Below are 22,316 nucleotides of genomic sequence, written 5' to 3'. Positions count from 1 at the left end.
ACACCTCCTATCAGGTAAGACTGATATCACTGCTTATTCTTTCAGTTCAAGTTTCTCATTATAAAATCACATTTTATGTGTCTTTAAAATTGCTAAATTATACCTGTTAAAATGCTAAATGCTAAAATGTTATTTGCAATAGTCAGGACTATGTTTTCATAACAGATAATTTCAGACAGCATAGTTAGTAACTTCTTGTAATAAAACTATGAAAATATATTGTTCAGACTGTAATTACAATGTTAACTATTTCCTTCTTCTAAATGAGGCTGGCATTTTAATTTTATTAAGTATTTCAAAGCTTCCTTTGTGAATGAAAACATCTTGGATAAGAAAGATGGGGTCTTTTAGCTACTCACACAGAAATCCACCCAGGTTCAGCCTTAACATAAATCTGAAAAATTGCAGGTTTTGCTTGCTCAGTTGAGACAACATAGATTTTTAGTACCAGAATTTATCAGTGGTTCCATTTGTACTGCAGATATTTCCACCTGGATGAACTGACCTGTCCTTGCAACTGCAGTTGTGAGATGCAGTAGATTATTAGTTCATTAAAAATCATTAGACCTTAGGCAATGTGCATGTTGAGAGAAAAAAAAGCCAGATCCAGGCAGTATGGATGAAAGTACATTACAAAGGAAAGAAAATGTTGAAACTATTGACAAGAAAGGGGTAAAAGAAAATTAATCTTTTCAAATACTGTATGAGGTCCAATCAGTACAAATGAAGACTGAAAAAAAAAAATCATTGGTATTAAAAGAAATCTGAAAATTTTGCACCTTCGGACCTGGAGTGTAGAAGTTGGCTTATGTCAACTGAAAGTAAGTGAAAAAATGGAACCAACTGGGTTGTGAAAGAGACTAAAGACTGGGAACTGCAAGGACAGGTAGGACAGTCTTAAGAGACAGGAACAAAGGCTGCCAGCTATGTGGAATGATCAGATTTTCTAAGAATTTAAAAACTGTTTCATTCTACATACATGGTCAAGGAAGTCAGTGGTTCACAGAAAGATTTTTTACTTAGCTTGTTTTCATCAGCATGCCTGTACTTTGAAAAAATACCAAAACATGTTTTGGTTAGTAGCTGCTTGACTCTTTTTTCCAGAAAACATATCAAAACATACTGGTTTCATTAACTCTAGGGAAATTTTTCAGCCCATGTGTATTTAAGTGTTTAATTACATTGAGGGTCTTGTTCTGACTATAAAATGTATTGCTGTTTGAAGTATTACTGCTCACAAGACATACAGTACTTGCCTCTCAAAGGAAGGCACATCCTATTCCAGCAATTAAGAATCATGGCTCCAAACAGTAATGTTACCTGATGTCAATGTGTAAATCAGCTGACTGTGACTGAAATTACTTTTCACCATATACTTACAACAAAATTATTATTTCTTCCTATTGAAATGCCTTGTCTTTGCACCATTTTTCAACACTTGCTTTTCTGATCCAGGAACAAGGCACATTTTAATGGGACATATATTTCAGGTGCTGTCATGTCATGCAGTAGACTGTGGTTATTTTTTCTCTACGTATCACATACGAGTACCCTTCACATACAGAAAAGGTGAAATTTTCACCCTAGGATAAATTTTCAGTAACCCAAACCATTCTATGTCTCATACAAAGCTTTGTTCTCTCTCCTTGCAGTTATCAGTTAAAAATGTAATTCCAAGTACTAATTCTATTATAACATTACACTTCCACTATATTTTATATGTAAATAGATATTAAATATAGATATATTTATGCCTTTTTTCCTTTACCCATAAATATTTTATGGGTAAAGGAAAAAAGGCAGACTAACATCTATTCTACCACCTTTGGCCAAAAGTAATAATCCTCTATTGCAGAGCACAACAAACAGCAGTCAACCACCTGCAGGGAAGTTGACTAAATTTTGCTAGTGGAAAGTCTGAAAAGAATTCCTTGCTCTTCAGAATTTCTACATGTAAAGCAGTTTTATAGTCTTGTTCTTGATAGCCAATAAAGCTGTTGATTATAAAATTCACAAATGCAACAGAACAACATCCTCTTTTTGCTTACAATTCAGTCAATAGCTACTGTCTGAAACTTTTCTAAGTCGTGTCTTGGCTAGGGGAATTACAGCTTAATTAAAAAAGAATTAAGAAAGGTCACATGCTTCAGCCTCCCAGCAGTCTCTATAAGAAGTCTTACCATAATTACCATTGCAAACACATCACCAACTCAACACATCAGCAAATCAACTCAAGAGTTTTGCTTAATTAAGGGAGAAATATGGTCCATGATATGATACTCACTAGAGCTACCACTTCATTATCATGTTCCCCAAATAAATGAAATTCAGTAGTATTAACATTAACCTGTTCAGGGAGATAACTGAAGGTTCATGAAATAATAATGCTGGCGACAGCAGCCATCCACATCTGCGTATTCAGAATCCAAATGAAGGGAAAATAAATAGTAATTTGAAAGAAAAAATATTTTCTCTGTGCTGAAATAGTCCTTGGAGAGAACTATTCGCTAAAGCTGAGTGATGAACTTCTATAAAAAAGCAGCAAAAATCAAAAAGAGGTCTAATCCATATATTTGATCGTAATTAATGGTTGGAATAAAGGGATACCAGTTAACAAATGCATTGATGTACAGAAATAATATTCTCTGCTAGCAGAAAATTGTGCTGAGCTTTTGGCTCAGTGTCCCAGAAAAGACCATGAGGAAAAAGTTATATAAAAGATTATGAAGGAACACAAAGACAACAATATCCATGACCAAAAAAGTAATGAAAGACAAAAATCTCATTTAGTGTACAGAATGGGAAGCAACAAGGATCTATTTAATATGTATTTTACTATTATTGTTCAGTGTACAAACTTAAATCCTTGTCTCATTAAACTCTAAACCTTATTTTTACCATTTGTGTTGTTTTTTGGTGATTCCTCCCTTCTTCATTAGTCCAAAAACTTGAGCAGCATTCACATATTCCCTCTATTTTACATACGCTGAAATTACAAGACAAAATGTCCAATAATTCAAGGTGACTGATTCATGGTGTATACGGCCTGATTTCTCAGGGTCCTATATAATAATTTAGTTCAAAGTATATTAACACAATTAAAGACACAGTTGTAGCCAAGTGCTCAATGCTTCATTGAGCTTCATCTCACATAACACACTCAGACCTCAGGAACATCTCTGGACAACTATTTGCTCAGAGTGAAACTCTGTAATTGAGGTAAAAAATATTCCTGAACAGTGCTCAACTATCACTGAACTGTTTTAGTCATGGAATTATCTTTCTGCAATGCCCTGCACAAAGACAACAACACCTTTATACATAACACCTTTCACAAAAGAGTTCAGCTGATTGCTGACCTATGGAAGAACAGAAATACACAATAGGTTAGTAAAGCTGTGCAAAAGGCAGGAAAGAGAGAAGGGAAAAGACGCGTAGCAACAGTTGAACTGCACATCTCTCTCCTCACTCATAGAGTTGCAGGCAATTCAGGAAGACCTTGAGATACCCTCTCTCTGCCTACCTTTTACCTTCTGCAGTAAACAAATCAGTGTTCACAAAAGCAACAGCCTCCATTATCACAGTCCAGACTTACTTTTACAATAGGCTCACCCAGTTCACTAAAGGATATAAGGATACCAATTCTGTAATTAAAAGCTTTATCATAATAGATCTTTGTAAGACACTGAATTTACAATATTCCATGCAACTTGAAATCTACTGTTTCTCTACTTCAAGGTTAATAATACCCATTTAACAGAGGGCAAACCTATTTTCTTTGTGTGATTTCCATAGATTTTATTATTATTCTTTTTACTTTTTTAAAAGTAAACTTCCATAAAAGGAATTCCATCCCTTGGCTGTACTACATAAAATGCACAGTTCAGTTTGGGAGATAGTCACTGTCAGCTCAAAACAAAAATGTACAAATTCTGAACTCCATCACTCCATCACTGCCTCTGATATGACATTTTTGAGCCACCTACTTCAAACCATCTTTATTCCAGCTTTATTTATGTACCATCACTTACCGTTCAAGTTAGACCCATTTTTCTTGGCAGCTGGTTCTAGTTTCTATTTCTTAGGTCTCATATGTGTCTGTAAGTTACCTGTTAACATTTAAGTATACCCTGAAAGTAGGAAAATTACGATTCTGCAGAGATTTACTGCTTGGTTAAATTGAATCCTTATCTGATATAACAATTATTCCCAGGCTAGTTTAAATTAACTTGAAGAACACAGAGATATGAGAGCTTTTCAAGAAACTGACAGCTTTTTATAATACAGACAAAACAGTTCATTGCTTCCTAATCTGGTCTTCAGAAACAGTGCTTTGTCTGAAGCTTTTAATTCAACAAGAGGCAAATACAACCAATCTACAATGTTTTCTCAAAATCATTACATTTTGCTGAAGCTACAAAAATTTCTATCGCTATAAAAACTCTCTGAACTTGAAGCAGAAGAGTTACACAGTCTCATGAACTGGCAGTATTACATGGCTGTGTGCAGTGGAGAGCATTCCTCAGGACAAAGTTAGCACACATGTTTTATGAAGCACCTTGTTATATGGCTACATGCTTGTTTGCTTAATAAGAACAGAACTGAAAAAAAAAAGATGTAAGTGAAAGCAACTCTAAGTAAAAAAATTAAAAAGCAGAAAAGAAAAAGAAAAAAAGAGGTAATTACAAGCTACACAGGTAAAAAGCAAATTGGAACCAGAAATTGATAAGGCATATAAAATCTCCAATAAGGAAAGAATGAAAATTAAAACTTTATAGCTGCTACAAACATTTTGCACTTTAGGCTAGGCTATTCTAAGTGCAAGACAGTGACAGATTTGAAGAAATGGATGGAAAAGGTAAAAATGTGTACATAAAGGTTGATTTTTTTTTTTTTTGCTTTTAACTTGAATCTATCACTGTAAGGAACTCTATCTCAAAAGAAGGAACAAACAATCTGGGTTCAATAGAGGCTCTACAAGTGGCATTATACTGATTTAAACAAAATTTGTCAGGGTAATATAATACAAATTATGGAAACACATTCTCATAGGTCATTGCTGTATCACATTTTTCTTATTTTATAGTTACAGAAGTAGTAAATGGAAACTGTATCCAGCTGCCTGATCTTAAAAACTGAAGTAAAAAAAGGAAATGAACTAGACAAAGAGCATTCAAATAGAATTAAAATTTCCAGGTTATTCTTTCAATCCTTTATTATAAGTATACTAATATATTTCCAGTTGGGTTTACATAATAAACTGCAACCTGTGAGCCATGTATGCAATGGACCCAGACATTGCTGATTATGGGCTAGCAAAATCAGCATGAAAATAAACCTGCTGTGCCATAAGAGTTTTTAAAATTACCACAAGCTTCCATGAAATTTGTATGAAATAATTTATAAATCATGCAATTAGTTTTTAAAAAGGTGAAGATACTTCAGGCAATTTTAATTAACAAATCTGATCAACTGTACTTCTGTTGCTGAAGTTCTTCACAGAACAGATTATCTCTCAGTATATCTCACAAAAGATACCCCTTGCTGTAAGAGAGCTTCTGGTGGAAAAAGAAAGTATCACTAATGAATGTCTAGAAAAATAGCTACAAGTAAAATTTAATTACTTATATTAATTAATACAGTTGCAATCACAAATTAAAACCCATTAAATTCAAAAAAAAGTAACAACACTGTCTTTCCATCCTCAGGAGATAAATGAAAATTATTGCTGAATTTCAGCACAGAAGTCACATGAAAATAAACAGGCTGTTTTAGGACACATGTATGCATGCACTTCTGAAAATGAAGAGATTTTCATACCAGAGTACTACTTTCCATCAAAGTTTGCTCCCTCGGATCAAAATCCAAATTACCACACACAGAAGTACATGGGGAACAAAAAGTCCTATGCTATAAAGACCAGAAGATAAAACAGTGCAACCCCAAAATTTTAACAGCTTTCTTTGCATAATTGCAACCATATACATCTTAATTGACCTGTATTCTGCATTGCATTTGCCTATATTTTTTTTTTTTTTTTTTTTTTGGTGAGAGTTAACAAGCAAAGGCAACTAATTAAGAAGTATATTATGTAAAGTTTAATCCAAGACATAACCTCAAATACATCACAGCCATAATCTATACAGTTTTCTAACGTAAGAAAAGGAAGATAATTTTTCAGCTTATTTTAATCATTACAGCCAGCTACCAATCTCACTATTATTTTAGACTACTAAGCCACAATAGTTCTTTTCAAGATGTTCATTAAAAACCATCTAGTCTTCACAATAAGAATATTTATCTTTTTATATATTCACACAGTACAATTTCAAAATGCCTTCTAAAGCATCAATAGCAAGAGCAATTAGCTACAAAGAGACACATCTATCATATGACTTATTTTCTTTTGCGAAATAAAGACTCTGGGACAAGAGCCCATTAGTGGACATACTAATTGGTTTCAGTGAAGTTGAGGTTAAGGTCTTGGAGATTTCAAAGTATTCAACATTACACTATTATAGTTGAAAGGCATTATTAAAACAGCTGGTTTTGCAAAGTCATCTAAATCTTAAATAGTCAGATTTGCTTGAATAGGCTGAATGCCACGTTCACGGCTCTTACCCTTATTACACTTGAAGTTTTTCTAAATATATTTTGGCTTCTATTAAAGAGGTTCTCCTTCAACAGACACCACTTCACAGGGCAAATTTTCAATTTAAAATTAAAAGCTAACAAAAAAATTTATTGCAGAAGAGGTTCAAGTGATTTAATGGAAATGAGACAAAATGATAACCAATCATCTCACAACAGCTTTTCTCCTCTTGTGAATGCAGAGCCTCAGGTTTATGAATTGGGTAATAACAATGAAGATATTAGAAATATTTTCAGTAATAACAGGAACTACCAAGAAGTATTTCTGGACATACTGAAAATTATATAGAAACACTTTGCTAAATGCTTACAAAGACAAGTAACTGGATGGAAGAATAGGCTAAAAACCCACTGAGGACTTACACATATAAAGACACCAGCTCCAGCTCAGGAAATTTCTGAGCCAAAAAAAATATCAGTGGAGGTTAAGAATACATAGATACTTCAATACTATTATTCAGCCGTATGCTTTTCCCTGTTACTACATATCCATTATTGGTCACTGCTATTGGGAACAGAATACATGGCTGGGAGAAGCTTGCTCTGATTAATTTAAACTACTCTGTTGTCACACAGACCTACTACAGAGGTTCTTAAATTTATGTGGAAGTGTATGAAAGCAGAATAAAGGAAAATATAAAGGAGGAAATTAAGAAATAAGTAAAAGAAATTATCTTCAACAAAAATAATTCCACCTTTTTATAATTGAAGTTGAATATTGTCACTGTTCCTCCCATTAGGAACTGTGGAGTAAAACACTGCATTGTGAATTCACATGCAAAAGCTAACATTTTAGGGTAATTGAAACACCTTAGGAAGCCTTCAAATAATTAGTTTTGTCAGGGCTTTTTGCAGCTATATATATTGCACAAGCCTTTTTCAAATTTTTAGCATGAAAATAGCTTCTGACCTACAAAAGAAATATTAACACATGATTGTTACTGCATATATAATGAATTCTTATTTATTTTCTTGCAGATATGAAATATACCCATTATTTTGAGATGATGAAACAAAAGCAACCTAAAATAGCTAAATAAAAATATATTCTAAGGACCATTATTCTCTCATACATTTATGTTTGCAGTTCATATTTAATTATACCTCACTTAACTGGCTAGAATATAACACGTATTTCTTAAGCAAAGATGTAACTGCAGTGCAGTCATGTGTGGGGATGTGACCTGAATTTACCTTCAAGTTCTGTTCAGAAGGAATTTGCTTAATTAAAATCACTACTCAAATATAATTATTAATGAGGTGGGCATGAAAGCACACTTCAAGAACAGTGAGTTACAGGGTTCTACATTTTCATTACAATGTATAACTGAGGTGTAGCTTGCGGAGCAGCTGAATTCTTTAACAGACACTAATATCTCAAAAAAATTCAGCTTAAAAAGTATATTATAAATATACTGTTTTGTAGCTATATTCTTCTCTATATTTGCTCTTTGTCAACACTCCCTCTTTGTCTTCCACTTTTCCCCTTTCCACTTGACATTGGCAAAAAGCAACTCCTTAGTTCTGGAATCAAAGCTGTTTAATTTTTTTTTTTTTTTTGAAGTTACATTCTCCTAGAAATAAATTAACTGTTTTAATCCCTCAAATGAGTATCAGAATGCTGAAATGGAGCCCACACATATTTTATCAGATACTTTTACCTGACATTCCTCGCGTGGCAGAAAATAATTACAGGTTAAATTTTCCCAAGCAGTATTATACTATGTCATATCTTGAAGAAATGTACTCATATTTAATAAAACATCATAATACATGACTATAAACTCTAGGTATTAAATCACATATCCATTGCAGCAGCCATCAAACATGCTCATAGAATGAGAATAAAGCCAGAAACAAGGCTGGACAGTGAAAAAGAAAATAAAATTGGGAAAATTAGGAGGCTGAATATACATAAGTTGTTAAAAAATATTTTAAATTACATCAATGAAGAAGAAAAGTATTTTCTGAATTTAAAGGAGACAGGAGAAACAGGAAAAAACTGGAAACAGCAAAACAGAGCACAGCATAACAGAGAAAGCATTTACTTGGTGACATGGAGAAGATACAAGAGTGTTGTGATTAAGAATGTGAATAGGAATAAATGAGGTCAGCAAAATAACCAAGATTTTTAAGATAACAAATACTGGAAGAAAACTGAATGTGTTCTGAAAAGGAATTGATAATTACAAGTAGATTACTTTTTTAAAAGGTAATCATACTGAAAATTCCATAGTAACATAAAGAGACTGGAGTGGGAAAACCTATGTAACCATTTACTGTTCTCACACCTCAATACCTTTTAGAATGGACACAGTGTGGCAGAAGCTCTGTTTCTTGATCCTATTGTCAATCCAAACTCAACAAGTTACTCCTTGTAAACTAATACTGAGGAACACTGCATTTCCCCCAATGGTTTCTACAAACAGCACACACTTCTGCTAGCTTATTTTTCTGTGCATGTAATTAATAACAGCCTTTTTTTTTTTTTTTTTAATAAAATGCTGGTAGTGTAAAATATATAAAATTGAATTATTCATATTGCCTGGTTAAAAAACCAAAACAAACTCTTTATAAATAATCAGTTCAATATTTGCAAATTGCATTATCAACTGGGAAAAAAATAAAAATAAAAATTAGGATATATACTTCTGCCTATTGAAACGTGTGAATGCTCCATTCCCGGGGGTTTTCAAGGCCAGGTTGGACAGAGCCTTGGGTGACATGGTTTAGTGCGAGGTGTCCCTGCCCTCAGCAGGGGGGTTGGAACTAGATGATTGTCCTGGTTTAGCAGTAGTAGTCATTTTTAATTCTCCTTAGTAGCTGGTGCAGCACGGTGTTTTTGAATTTTGGCGTGGGAACAGAGCTGATAACACTGATGTTTGGTCTGAGCAAGGACTTTGTGAGTCTCATGCTCTGCCAGGGAGGAGGGGAAGCCGGGAGGAAGCAGAGACAGGACACCTGACCCAAACTAGTCAAAGAGGTATTCCATACTACAGCACATCATGCCCGGGATGTAACTGGGAATTACCCAGAAAGGCGAGTCCGCTTCTGGGTGGGTGTGAGTTATCGGTCGGCGGGTGGTGAGGTGCTGTATTCTCTTCTCTTGTTATTTCTCTTATCATTATTGGTGGTAGCAGTAGTGATTTCTGTTATGCCTTAGTTACTAAACTGTTCTTATCTCAACCCATGGGAGTTGCATTCTTTCGATTCTCCTCCCCGTCTCTCCAGGAGCCAGGGGAAGAAGGGGCGGGGGGGGGGGGGGGGGGAAGTAGACTGTGTGGTTCTAATTTGCGGCCTGGGCTTAAACCACAACAATGATCTTAAGGTCCTTTCCAACCCTAACTATTCTATGACTCTATGATTCTCTCAAATCACTTTAAGAGACAGTGTTCTTTTCTAATAAAAAGTTATTTTCTACTTCTGCTTTCAAACTTTTATAGCAGTGAAATGAGAAAACATTTTCTCAAGTTGAACTAAAAAATGCATGCCTCTTACTTCAGATAATCAAAACTAAATAGTTCCTGTTGATATCATGTAACACTAGCAAAACATCTTTGTACAATTTCCCAAGAAACTGAGTTGTATATAATAACACCACCTAAAAATTCAAGTATTTCAGCCAGCAGCACTGTTCTGTCCAGCTAAACAGTGTAGATGGACCACTCGTTCCGTATGAAAGAGACCAAAGCTCACACATTATAGAGTTCGCTCTTACAAGTTAATTGCATTAGATGACCACCACTATACCACTGGATTCAAAGAGGAGAAAGAGAGAGGATAAATTAAATGCAACAAATATGAAAAGTCTGCAAACACTTCAAAGTGTAGCCCTTATACTTGAGTTTCTTTAGCGCACTTCTGCTTTGACAGTTCACTGGGACTACTTGAGATAGAAACTGTAGTACACTTTAAATGATTGTCCTGGGTTCAGCAGTAGCAGTCAGTTTTCCTCCTTCTTAGTAGCTGTTGCAGCACTGTGGTTTTGACTTTCAGCCTGGGAACAGGGCTGATAACACCAATGTTTAGACTGACCAAGGACTTTGTGAGTCTCATGCTCTGCCAGGGAGGAGGAGAAGCCGGGAGGAAGCAGGAACAGGACACCTGACCCAAACTAGCCAAAGAGGTATTCCATACCACAGCACATCATGCCCAGGATGTAGAACGGAGAGTCCCCGGAAGGGCTAGAATGCTGCGGGGTGGGGGCGGGGTACCGGTTGGTGAGCGGTTGTATTCTCTTCCTTGTTATTTCCTTTATCATTATTACTATTAGTGGTAGCAGTAGTGATTTGTGTTATACCTTAGTTATTAAACTGTTCTTATCTCAACCCATGGGAGCTGCATTCTTTTGATTCTCCTCCCCGTCCCTCCAGAAGCGGAGGGAAGAAGGTGGGGGGGAAGTGAACTGCGTGGTTCTGATTTATGGCTGGGGCTTAAACCACGACAGTTCTTTTTGGCGCCCAACGTGGGGCTTGAAGGGTTGAAATAACAACAGATCTGACCAAGGCACAATGCTGATTTACTGGCTCTCAAAGTTGTTTCTCTTGATGTCACAGTTTCAGTATGCTGTAGCTTACTTAGAGCCGGTATTTGCTGTGTTAGTGTTTATCAAGTGTGAGCCTTGGGCTAAAGTTCTTGTTTCATTGTATTTTATGGTAATGGCTTGTAATGTGGGCGGGCTCCAGCAGCAGGGCGGGATGGACATGGCCGTGGACTTGTACCTGGCCATCCCGCTGCTCTTCACTGTCCTGGCCCTCGTCCTCGCCTCCATCTTTGTGAGGCTGCGGGGAGCCGAGGGGGAGCGGCCCCGGGAGCCTGCGGCGGCCGAAGCGGCCCGGGAGAGGGGCCCCGGGGACCAAAGCAGCGGCGGGAGCGGGGCCGGAGGCCGGGAAGGAGGCGGCTGCCGAGCAGCGAGAGGAGGCGGCGGAGGAGTTGAGCCCCACGGCCGAGCCCAGCCCCGCAGCGGCCGAGAGCATCCCCCAGCAGCCGTCCGCCAAGCCCCGTGAGCCTGAGCCGCAGGAGGATGCAGGAGACCCTGCAGCACTTTCCAGCAAGGCAGAGGAGGAAGATCTGGACTCAGAAGAAGAGAAGCTGGTGGTGAGAGAGCCGGCAAGCATAGGAGCATCATTTGAGAGTTCTGAAGGTTTTGAATGGCCTTTGGGTACCCTTGGAACCTGCCTGCTGATTGTGATGGGGATCACCATGTTGGCACACACACAGAGTGTGTTCTACCCACGGCCATTTTGTCTGATCCCGAGAGTTAAGCAGAGTCAGGTTTGGGTCTTGTCTGGGTTTAGACAATACAGGGGGACCGAGAGGTTTTCCCCAAGGCTGGACAGTCATGAGTGTCACGGTGTGTGGGACAGTATGGGCGAGTATCTAATCCACTGGGCCCCTCCAGTGCTTTGGAAGCGTCGGAGATGGAAGGCAGCTGTATGGAGTCCCTGACAAGTTGCAGAGACTGCTGCAGGGGAGGGTGAATTATTTTTGAGCCTGATGGGCCCATGACACTTCAGGCCATCAGGGCAGAGATGCAACATAGAGATGGACTCATGATCGAGGGGTGGACTTTGCAATGGGCCTCTCCTGCTCTGAAAGACTGTTACAAGAGATGGAGCCCACCATCATGGACCGAATGGACTCAGCAGCTTTATAGGGATTGGTCCGTGCACTAAGATAAGAGTGCACTGAGATGAAAGTGATGGTATATTGAAAATGTGGGATCTGAGCATGACGTGAATGGTACGGAATAAGGGGTGGATACTGTCCTGGGTTCAGCAGTAGCAGTCAGTTTTCCTCCTTCTTAGTAGCTGTTGCAGCACTGTGGTTTTGACTTTCAGCCTGGGAACAGGGCTGATAACACCAATGTTTAGACTGACCAAGGACTTTGTGAGTCTCATGCTCTGCCAGGGAGGAGGAGAAGCCGGGAGGAAGCAGGAACAGGACACCTGACCCAAACTAGCCAAAGAGGTATTCCATACCACAGCACATCATGCCCAGGAGGTAGAATGGAGAGTCCCCGGAAGGGCTAGAATGCTGCGGGGTGGGGGTGAGGTACCGGTTGGTGAGCGGTTGTATTCTCTTCCTTGTTATTTCCTTTATCATTATTACTATTAGTGGTAGCAGTAGTGATTTGTGTTATACCTTAGTTATTAAACTGTTCTTATCTCAACCCGTGGGAGTTGCATTCTTTTGATTCTCCTCCCCGTCCTTCCAGAAGCGGAGGGAAGAAGGTGGGGGGGGAAGTGGACTGCGTGGTTCTGATTTATGGCCGGGGCTTAAACCACAACAAAACTACTTTCTTCGTTTTTGTAGGTTTTTGGTTTTGTTTTTGGTTTTTTAACTGTATAACCAGTAACTGTTTGTATCCAGAAGAGTAAAGAATCCACTTTAATGCTAACAAAAAGCTAGGTATTCATAACCTTCTTGATATGCCTTAATGAATCAATAGAACAGTTGCACAATCAAAAAAGTAGCAATGAAAACTTAAATGAACTGGACAAGAAGCAGAGACATTCATGCACTTGTGATAATGTAGTTTTTTTCTAGAGGAGAACTAAAATCATCATCTGATTAACTGGACCACTGGATGCCTATCAGATGATAACAATTGCTTCTGGAGAGGGCTGACTCAAAGGGTTTTGATGAGAAACTGAACATGAGGTGGCTTCAGTGTGCACTCTCAATCCTGAAAGGCAACCGTATCCTGCGCTGCATCAAAAGGAGCGTGACCAGCAGGTTGAAGGAGGTGAACCTGCCCCTCTACTCTGCTGTCACGAGACCTCACTTGGAGTATTGTGTACAGTTCTGGTGTCCTCAACATAAAAAGGACATGGAACTGTTGGAACAAGTCCAGAGGAGTGCCATGAGGATGATCAGGGGACTGGAGCACCTCCTGCATGAAAACAGGCTGAGAAAGTTGGGGCTGTTCAGCCTGGAGAAGAGAAGGCTGTGTGGAGACCCCATAGCAGCCTTCCGCTATCTGAAGGGGGCCTACAAGGATGCTGGGGAGGGACTCTTCATTAAGGACTGTAGTGGTAGGACAAGGGGTAACGGGTTAAAACTTGAACAAGGGAAGTTTAGGTTAAATATAAGGAAGAAGTTCCTTACTGTAAGGGTGGTGAGGCATGGGAATGGGTTGCCCAGGGAAGTTGTGAATGCTCCATCCCTGGCGGTGATTAAGACCAGGTTGGACAGAGCCTTGGATGACATGGCTTAGTGTGAGGTGTCCCTGCCCATGGCAGGGGGGATTGGAACTAGATGATCTTAAGGTCCTTTCCAATCCTAACTATTCTACGATTCCATGAAAGGGAAAGGCAGCAATTCATATCCACAGAGCAAAAAGACACGCAAGAAAGCAACAGGAGGTCCCTGAGTTCTGGCAACGTACCACCAACCTTGATTTATCTCTTAGTCCCCTTCCCAGCCTTGAGAAAGGATAATCCTAATTAGTGGAATGCTACTAACTTGATTAAATGATCATCATAGGGAAAAGTTACAATGAAACGAAACATATTTAAATTAGCCATGTTTTATGCAATAAGACTCAACACACTTACTCCGTAATGAAGATGTTATTATACTAGAAGGAAAAAACCAAGCTCTTTTCCCTAGACTATGTAAATAAAAGGTCAAAATTACTATGAAAATGTTACCCTTTCCTTACGTGTATCACACCTCAACAATGAAACTCACTTGTTAATTGTACGAAACGTTAAGTGTATGGAACAAATAGCCAAGAGGCTATACTGAATAAAATACCATCTCAGCACAAACTGTGTAGAAGCATAGTACACACACAGGAAACATGCCACCTCTGCTATTAATCCCATAACAGACAGTCAATTTCTTGTTCCATCTTGTCCTCTGTTCTCACTGATAGTCTTTGACTTGCATCTGAAGCTGCTGCCCTCTATATGTGATGCCCTTCCTGACACAATCAGTATTTGCATGATGCTTTGTGAATGGGTTTGGGATTTTTTTGTTTGGTTGGGTTTTTTTAGGTTGGGTGTTTTTTTTTTTTGTTTGTTTTGTTTATTTGTTGTTGTTTGGGTTTTTTTAGTCAAAGGAAGGAATATCTTCAGAGTTTCTTATCTCTGCTCTCTCTGTCCCCACCTTCTCCCTTTTCTGTTTTAGGGTTTTTGCTTGTTTCTGACAGACAACAGAATTCTTTTTTGGAACTCCTTTCTTTGTGCTCCAGAAGAAAAGGATCAGAATACAGTATGAAGACGAATCAATATTACATTTGTTATATTTGTGCAAATAGATTAACTTGAGATATGTTCTCCACTGAACAAAGCACAAGAAAAATATTTCGAACTAACAGACAGAAGACCTTCTCTTAAAAAGAAAGGTAGAAAAACTTACTTTATATACTCCTAGACTGAAGAAGTATCAACCTTACATTAATGGAAGCTATACTTTAAAGTTAAAAGATTCTCTTGAACAGTAATATATAAAACATGGACTATATTTTTATGTCTTGTTCATGCTTGGGAGGTAAACATACTTTATTTTAATGTATTTTCCAAATGACTTGCAAATCACTTTGTGGAAATCATTCTATAAGTGGTACTTTTTTTTTTCTTTTAATAACTTTGAACTTTTAACACAATAAGCAAAATTCTGTTTTCTACCTTTCAAAAAATTGATATTTTTTTTTTTAAATTTTGCTGCCTCAGTACATCATCCACAGTTTATTTAAATTACTGATTTTGCTCTAATGACATCATTGTCAGGCAAACGAAATTTCCTTTTGCATTTTTAAGGATGTTTTACTCCAACAGAATATACGTATTATTTCTTTGCTACAGCTAAACATAGTTCAAATGAAACAAACGCTTTCTGTAGAGAGTGTGGCTAAATTCCAAACACCATATTGTTCAATTTTTTTTTTATATTTTTGACATCTCATTTTTGTTATCTTTTCTTGTGCTTTCAGGACTGGAACTTCTGAAGAAGGTTTGAACATCTAAAAAAGTGTTTGTTCCCCCGTGCCACAATACAAATGTATTGTTCTTTTAAAAAGTATCATCTCTTCCTACTTCTCTCCTTAGCTCACTGCTCACCTTAGGCTAACACACCCATATTAATGTCATTGCTTAGAACATTTCTGAATCTCAGAAAATGATAAAGCAAAATTCCTTAATGCTATTGTGCATATATATATAGAGAAATGCCTTTGCTGTTTAGAATGAACATGGAAAATCTATGAATGCCTTCCTTTGCATACTTCCAGTATGTACATGCACACCAAAAGCACAAAGTACCTGTGGCAGTATCTTAGAGTAAGAGCATTCTACACAAGCACTACAATATAGTTTCTATTGCATCAAAATCACTGGGGGAAAGAAAGAAATCATCACTTTAATGATCAGTAGAGATAAGCAATCTGGCCTTTTCAAAGGTCACTACTTCAGATGAACATACAGACCCGCCTGACATACAAATGTGGACTAACAAACAATTCACAGAATTTCCTACAGACCCTGAAAACATAAAGCTATAGTATATCATGACTCTTCATTCTTCTCAATTATCACTATAGTATCTAACAAGTCAATTATACCAGGTTTAAAATACTTTGTTTAAAAGCTGCATTAATCATCAGAGCAACATGTTTGATGTTAGGATAACACAGCAGGGCTCATGCTTACCTGCACAGGATTTATTTCCTGGAGTATTTAAAGGAAGTGATAATTCAGGAAAATACTCATCAGTTGAAGAGTAGATTTGGAAACATACTGTTGAACTGAAGTGTAATTTTGCAATAAATTTTTAGAGGTTAGACAGAATTAAGTCTTCACAAACAAACTCATACTGAAGTGTCAAATGCATGCAGACGCCTTTTCCCCAAAGTAATGAGAGGAAAGTCTGTTGCATTACACAATATGACCTTTGGCTCTCACACTTGTCAGAAATTATAAAAATCTGACTACTGAAATGCTCATTATAAGGATTGCTTGAAACAAGTTTTACTAAACAATCACAGCTATTTAAAGGTAAAAAGGTCAAAACCTTAACTTGAATGTTGGCATGATGCTATTTGTGATAAAAGGACCAGCTGTTAAAAGCTAATAATCCAGGTCATATAAAGAATATTCATTTTATTGTTTCCCTTCTTTCCAACTACAGTAACCTTCTGAGAAATGTCAGCACTTATTCTCTTTAACAGATATGAGGGTTAGGAAAAGCAAGAGAAAACCAATGGTTCCTGGTTTTCTGTAATCAAACCTGAGACAGAAATATAGTAATTGGATGCCAAATATAGCTTGTGTTTGGTTTGTTCCTCTAATAGTCATTAAAGACAATACTTGTGCTATTTAAAAAAAACCAAACAAAACAAGACTTAACAAAGGAAGCAGTTTATGATTCCAAACCAGCCATGTTTCAATGTTATTCACCCCTAACAATCAGCATAACACATACTGCCAGCCATGCTGAAATATACAGCAAGAAGTAACCACTTGGCAGATGCTAAGGAAAAAAAAAAAAAAACCAAACTGAAAAAAGATCAAGATCAGGTATAAGCAAAAGGTACAAACATTTTCACTCCAAGCAAAAGCTTAATAAAGCTTTAAAAGAAATGACAATATTGACAGACCTGTGGAGGAACCTGCCTCCTTTTTTGGTCAGGGGATGTGACATACACAGCTTGTGTATATGCGTAACTTTTGAACCGTGGTTTAGGAGAAGGTGCAGGTCTCTGGGGTACACTGACTGTGATCTATAAAGAATAAATTAGAGGTGGAAAGAACAAACATATGGATAGGAGCATGGTTTATAGAAGTAAAGTAATGAATTTAAGTGTAACTGAAATAAAAGTAGTAAGAAGGTCATCACCAGTTATATTTTTCAAGGACTGTGCTGGTATTCAGCAGTCAAGATTGGGATGGTATTACGAAAAATTCTCATTTAATCTGACATCCTCTACAAAACTAACAAACTATCAGGACTCAATACTAGCAGAATACCAATGTAAATCAAAATTTCTTTATAATTTACAAGCAAAGACTCAGAAGACAAGCGATCTTATAGTACATCCTAAATAAAAGAGCCAATACTCCCCTGCTCAGTACTCTAAAAGAGACTGAGCATCCCAAAAGCAAGATACAGGTTAAATTCAGACAAGCACACTAGGCCTCAAATCCACTAACCAATTCAGCAGACACTGTCTGATTTCAGTCAAAACCATAACTGACATAGGAAACATAAATTAATTCCAATATTACATGAACTTTTTGAGAGGTCATCTGGTGGCCTTAAAACAGTAGTCAGTATAAACAAAATACTAAAAAAGTAAAAAAAAGTTTCATGAATATGGAGAAACATCAACTACTATTCTCTAAGAAAGGTTAAAATGTTGTTTAAACGTAAATCCTCCCCCAGTTTCTGTGCTCTTCCTTGTGCCCTTTCACAATCAAAACACCCAGTGCTGTAAAAGAGAAGAGCAAAGCACTTACTTGCTGAATATTTAGGTTTAAAACAGCCCCATACAAGGTGAAAAGCAGTACAGAAGCACAGTTCATGAAGACAAGTACGTCTGACTTGCCTGTGATGGAGACTTTGTCCATTATGCCCTTGATTTTTTTGCCTTCCATTGGCCATCTAACATCAAACTTATGGGGTAGGTAAGGGAAACAACTACCTTAGAGAAGCAAGATGAAAGCAGAAAAATGAAACAACTCACTTCTTGTGAAAAAAGCTGTTGATGATGTACTTGTATGTGCTCTTCTGTAGCGACCCTTGAGTGTCGTGGCAACATCTCCACCTCCCTGATGGCTTCCATAGTGACTTGCTGGGGCAGAACTTGGAACAGAGAAGTCACATACATTAAGACGGACTTCTTATCTGGACAGGCAGTTGCAACATCTGGAAGGCAAATTAACATATATCATTTCAGTTTCCAAGTTAGACATGAGAAATACTCAATCACCATAATGGAAAGCTGATACACTAATGAGCAATCTATTGTCCACATGAATGCTCTAGAGACTAATTAGAACCTTAAAATCATTTCCAAAATTAAACACTAAACTTGCATACCAATAAGAAGGAGCCAAAGTCTAAAAAAATAACTTATCTCGTTGAACATGAACTTTCCATCTCTATTTCTTCAATCAAAATGCACATAGTATATAATTTGACACTGTGACCCTCATGAAGCAGGACTAGACATAGGAAAAGGTGTATTTTCCCATGCTATGTAAATACTGCAAGTATAAAATACAAACAAGCTCATTTGCAAAGTCATGCCTTGTAAGTTCTCGTTGCATCATTTAATCATTTGAAGTGAAAATGATGAGAAGGGTGAAGATTTACAGGGTTTTGGGGTTTTTTTAGCAAATGGGTTCCTACAAAACAACTACTGAGGCTGACCTCTAATACGGCTACATAGCTTTTATATTCTACTTAGGCTTACATTCTTCATGAAGTCTATGGAACGTTTAACAAATATGGCATTCACAGACATTGATTGATTGATGGCTTGGCTTTGCAAACGAAGATTTGGGAAGGGCATTACCACACTCAGTACAAGCACGATGACTAAGGGCAAGTGGAATAGCAAAACTGATTGGAGAAAAGCTGCATAGTCAATCAGGAAGATTCTGCATGAGACTGTCATCTCCTAGATCAAGCTCGAGAGACCAAAGGCCTGAACCACCCGCAGGCATGGTTGGACCTGCAGCTTCCAGTGCACCTTGTCACCTGCCGTTTCAACCCTCGCCTGTCGCTACAGGGCCCTGCAGATGGTAGCCTCACGCCAATGGCTCCTCAGCCAAGTGCACACACCAGGGGTCTGAATCTGCGGTTCCTCTCATACTGAGCAGGATTACTATTGCAACACAACAGTAGGATAAAACTGACTTAGAGGCGTTCAGTCATAAGCCCGCAGATGGTAGCCTCGCACCAGTGGCTCCTCAGCCAAGCGCATGCACCAGGGGTCTGAACCTGCAGTTCTTCTCGTAGTGAGCAGGATTACTATTGCAACAACACATCATCAGTAGGGTAAAACTAACCTGTCTCATTACCTAATAGAAAAGTAACCCAAACTGTAATATCTCTATGGACTTTGGTGGTAAGTACAAGAAACTTTGAGTGAACACAAAGACAATTTCAGGTTTTACACATCGCCATGATATACATCAACAGGAAAAGTGGTTTATCTGACTCAACATTTGAAATCAGTAACAATTTGTAAAAATTTAATGCTGTTTGGCAGCTCTTTGAAGTAGTAACTTTGTAATTTGCCATTAATGTTTACCTCCTACTCAGTCTAGAGAATCAAGATAAAGACTGTTGTAAAAGATTTTTAATGCCCTAAGTGTTTTAACATGACTGCTGGCAGAAAGCCAAGAGCTATGAGTTTTTACTATCCTAGATCAATTATGGCTTAGCTAAGATTTCAATTCAGGGGAATAAAAAAAAAAGAAAGATAAGAAAATCAATCAATACTGCTACTTTCAGATGGCATTACATCCTCGCTTCCTATGCAGAATATATAAGGGAAGAAAGCACCTTATGTCTTATGTTAAAAGCTTCATATCTATTTCAAAATCAAGAGAAGACATCCTATCAATATTTTTGGTTTGGCTTTCTGACCTACCGCCATACTTTTACTTGATACATTATTAAAGAGAACTGAAGGTTCAGTTCTACTTAGAGCAGGGTGGAAAAATGGTGCATTCTCTCCAGCATCAACACCTCTGTGAGATTTCTTGTCTCAGTGGTCACAGTACACAGAACATCCTCATTAAGGAGAAGGAAAAAAAAAAAAACCACCAAAAAAAAACCACACCACCATTTGACTTTTCCTAATCAAGTCACACTACCACCCTCTGTTTCCCCAAGCTTCACTTCTGTGATAGAATTTAGTCCAGTAAGTATTTTGCTATCACCACCTTCTTGTATTCTCGTTCATATTTTAACACCATTTTGTCATATTCAGTGTCCACTAGTAATTGATGCTCACAAGAATATCCATGCCTTTTTGCAAGAAAGAGTACACACTGAAGGAACAAACATCAGTGCCAGCTGTGATTTTTCCTTTAGTTGTTCATTATTTTCCCTTTCAAAATGTTCTGGTAAACAAACAGGCAACACAAATATCTCACATAACAAATAAAGCAAGTACCTGCAAATGATACACATGCCAAAAACTGTTTACCCATTCTATCTGACAAATAAGAAGTACATAAACAGCTGTCAGAACCCACTGGCAAACAGGAAAAGATTTAAGTAATTAATCACAACAAATAGCTAAACAACCATTGTTGCAAAGCCTGGAATATCAGTCTGCCCCTCAAAATTCCTTTTTGCAGGCTCTTGAAGTATGAGAGCGGAAATTACTTCTGCTCTGCTGCTCTACACCTTCGCCTTCATAATTTTTTGTTTTTTAATCCTAATCTATTTTTTTTACCACCTGTTAAGGCTAATGGATATTTGAAGTTCTAGTAGTTAGGCATGAATAAATTTAAATTTAAGCACTTGCTTGCAAGGAAGTTCACTAATACCTTGGAAATATGCCTGTTTTCATTTCTGACAGCAAAATATCTTTCAAGCAAACCTAAACCTTCTAAAAATTAATCTCCAATTCTCAGAAAATAAAGAAGATTTTTAAGAAAATTAAGTCAACATATGTATACTATTCCATTAGTCAAATACTGGTTTTGAGAGAAAAAGTAAAGCCAGAAGGAACATCCAGGATTTTTTTTTTCTTTTTTTTTTTTTTTTTTTAAACAAGGTATCTTCTCCAAAATCAACTCAGAATATTATTATTAAATATTCTGAATATTTAATCAATTTTTTTGACAATGACCATTTAGGACAGGATTAAAAAGAATAAATAAGAATAAAACCAAATTAGACTAAAAGTCAAAAGAGAGTTTAAAATTGGAAGCATTATAACATCGGCACACATTGTATTATTAACACATTCATCAATCAAGAATCTGAAATATTTTGGGGAGCTCTGAAAACCATTCCAGCTCTTTAACAAGATACAGTTATACAAAAGTATTGGAAAAGTTTACAGCATGAATTTTCCAGCTACAGAGAATGTATTGTGTTTGCACTGCAAGGGTTTTTTTTTGTTTGTTTGTTTGTTTTGGGGTTTTGTTTTGGGCAGAGAGGGGAGGGGGAGCAAGGGGTGGGGAAGAGAGCTTAAAGGGGTGCCTTCTCTGAGAAACTGCCGGAAGCTTCCCCTATGTCTGAAAGAGCCAATGCAGCTGGCTTCAAGATGGACCCACCACTGGCCAAAGCCAAGCCCATGCCCATCAGTGACAGGTGGTAGCACCTCTGCAATAACGTCTTTAAGAAGAGGGAAAAGAAAACTGCTGGAGAGAGCAGCGAGAATACGTCAGAGCATCAACTCCACAGACACCAAGATCAGTGAAGAAGTAGAGGGAGGAGGTGCTCCAGGCATTGGAGCAGAGATTCCCCTGCAGCCTGTCGTACAGACCACGGTGAGGCAGGCTGTCCCCTCTGCAGCCCATGGAGGTCCATGGTGGAGCAGATATCCACCTGCAGCCCAGGGAGGATTCATGCTGGAGCAGCGGATGACTGAAGGAGGCTGTGACTCTGTGAGAAGCCCGCACTGGAGCAGGCACCTCATAAGACCTGTGGCCATATGGAGAGAGGAGCCCATGCTGGAGCAGGTTTGCTGC

At 37.8% G+C, this 22,316-nt stretch overlaps 1 protein-coding gene across 1 annotated transcript in view; it reads right to left on the bottom strand.

Annotated features, from left to right (window-relative positions):
* Positions 1 to 22,316, bottom strand: part of DMD (dystrophin) — a gene marked incomplete at both ends in the record, with an annotated part of 1,114,107 nt that overhangs the window by 772,216 nt on the left and 319,575 nt on the right. The window contains 2 exons of the mRNA XM_080612996.1: positions 17,255 to 17,377; positions 18,341 to 18,522. Coding sequence (XP_080469122.1) covers positions 17,255 to 17,377; positions 18,341 to 18,522 — 305 coding nt within the window. The remainder of the gene's footprint in view (positions 1 to 17,254; positions 17,378 to 18,340; positions 18,523 to 22,316) is intronic.

Source organism: Psittacula echo (genome assembly GCF_963264785.1).
Source record: "Psittacula echo genome assembly, chromosome: 3".
NCBI lineage: Eukaryota > Metazoa > Chordata > Aves > Psittaciformes > Psittacidae > Psittacula > Psittacula echo.
The sequence above is the reverse complement of the archived record's forward strand: the minus strand, read 5'-3'. Positions and strand labels throughout refer to the sequence as shown.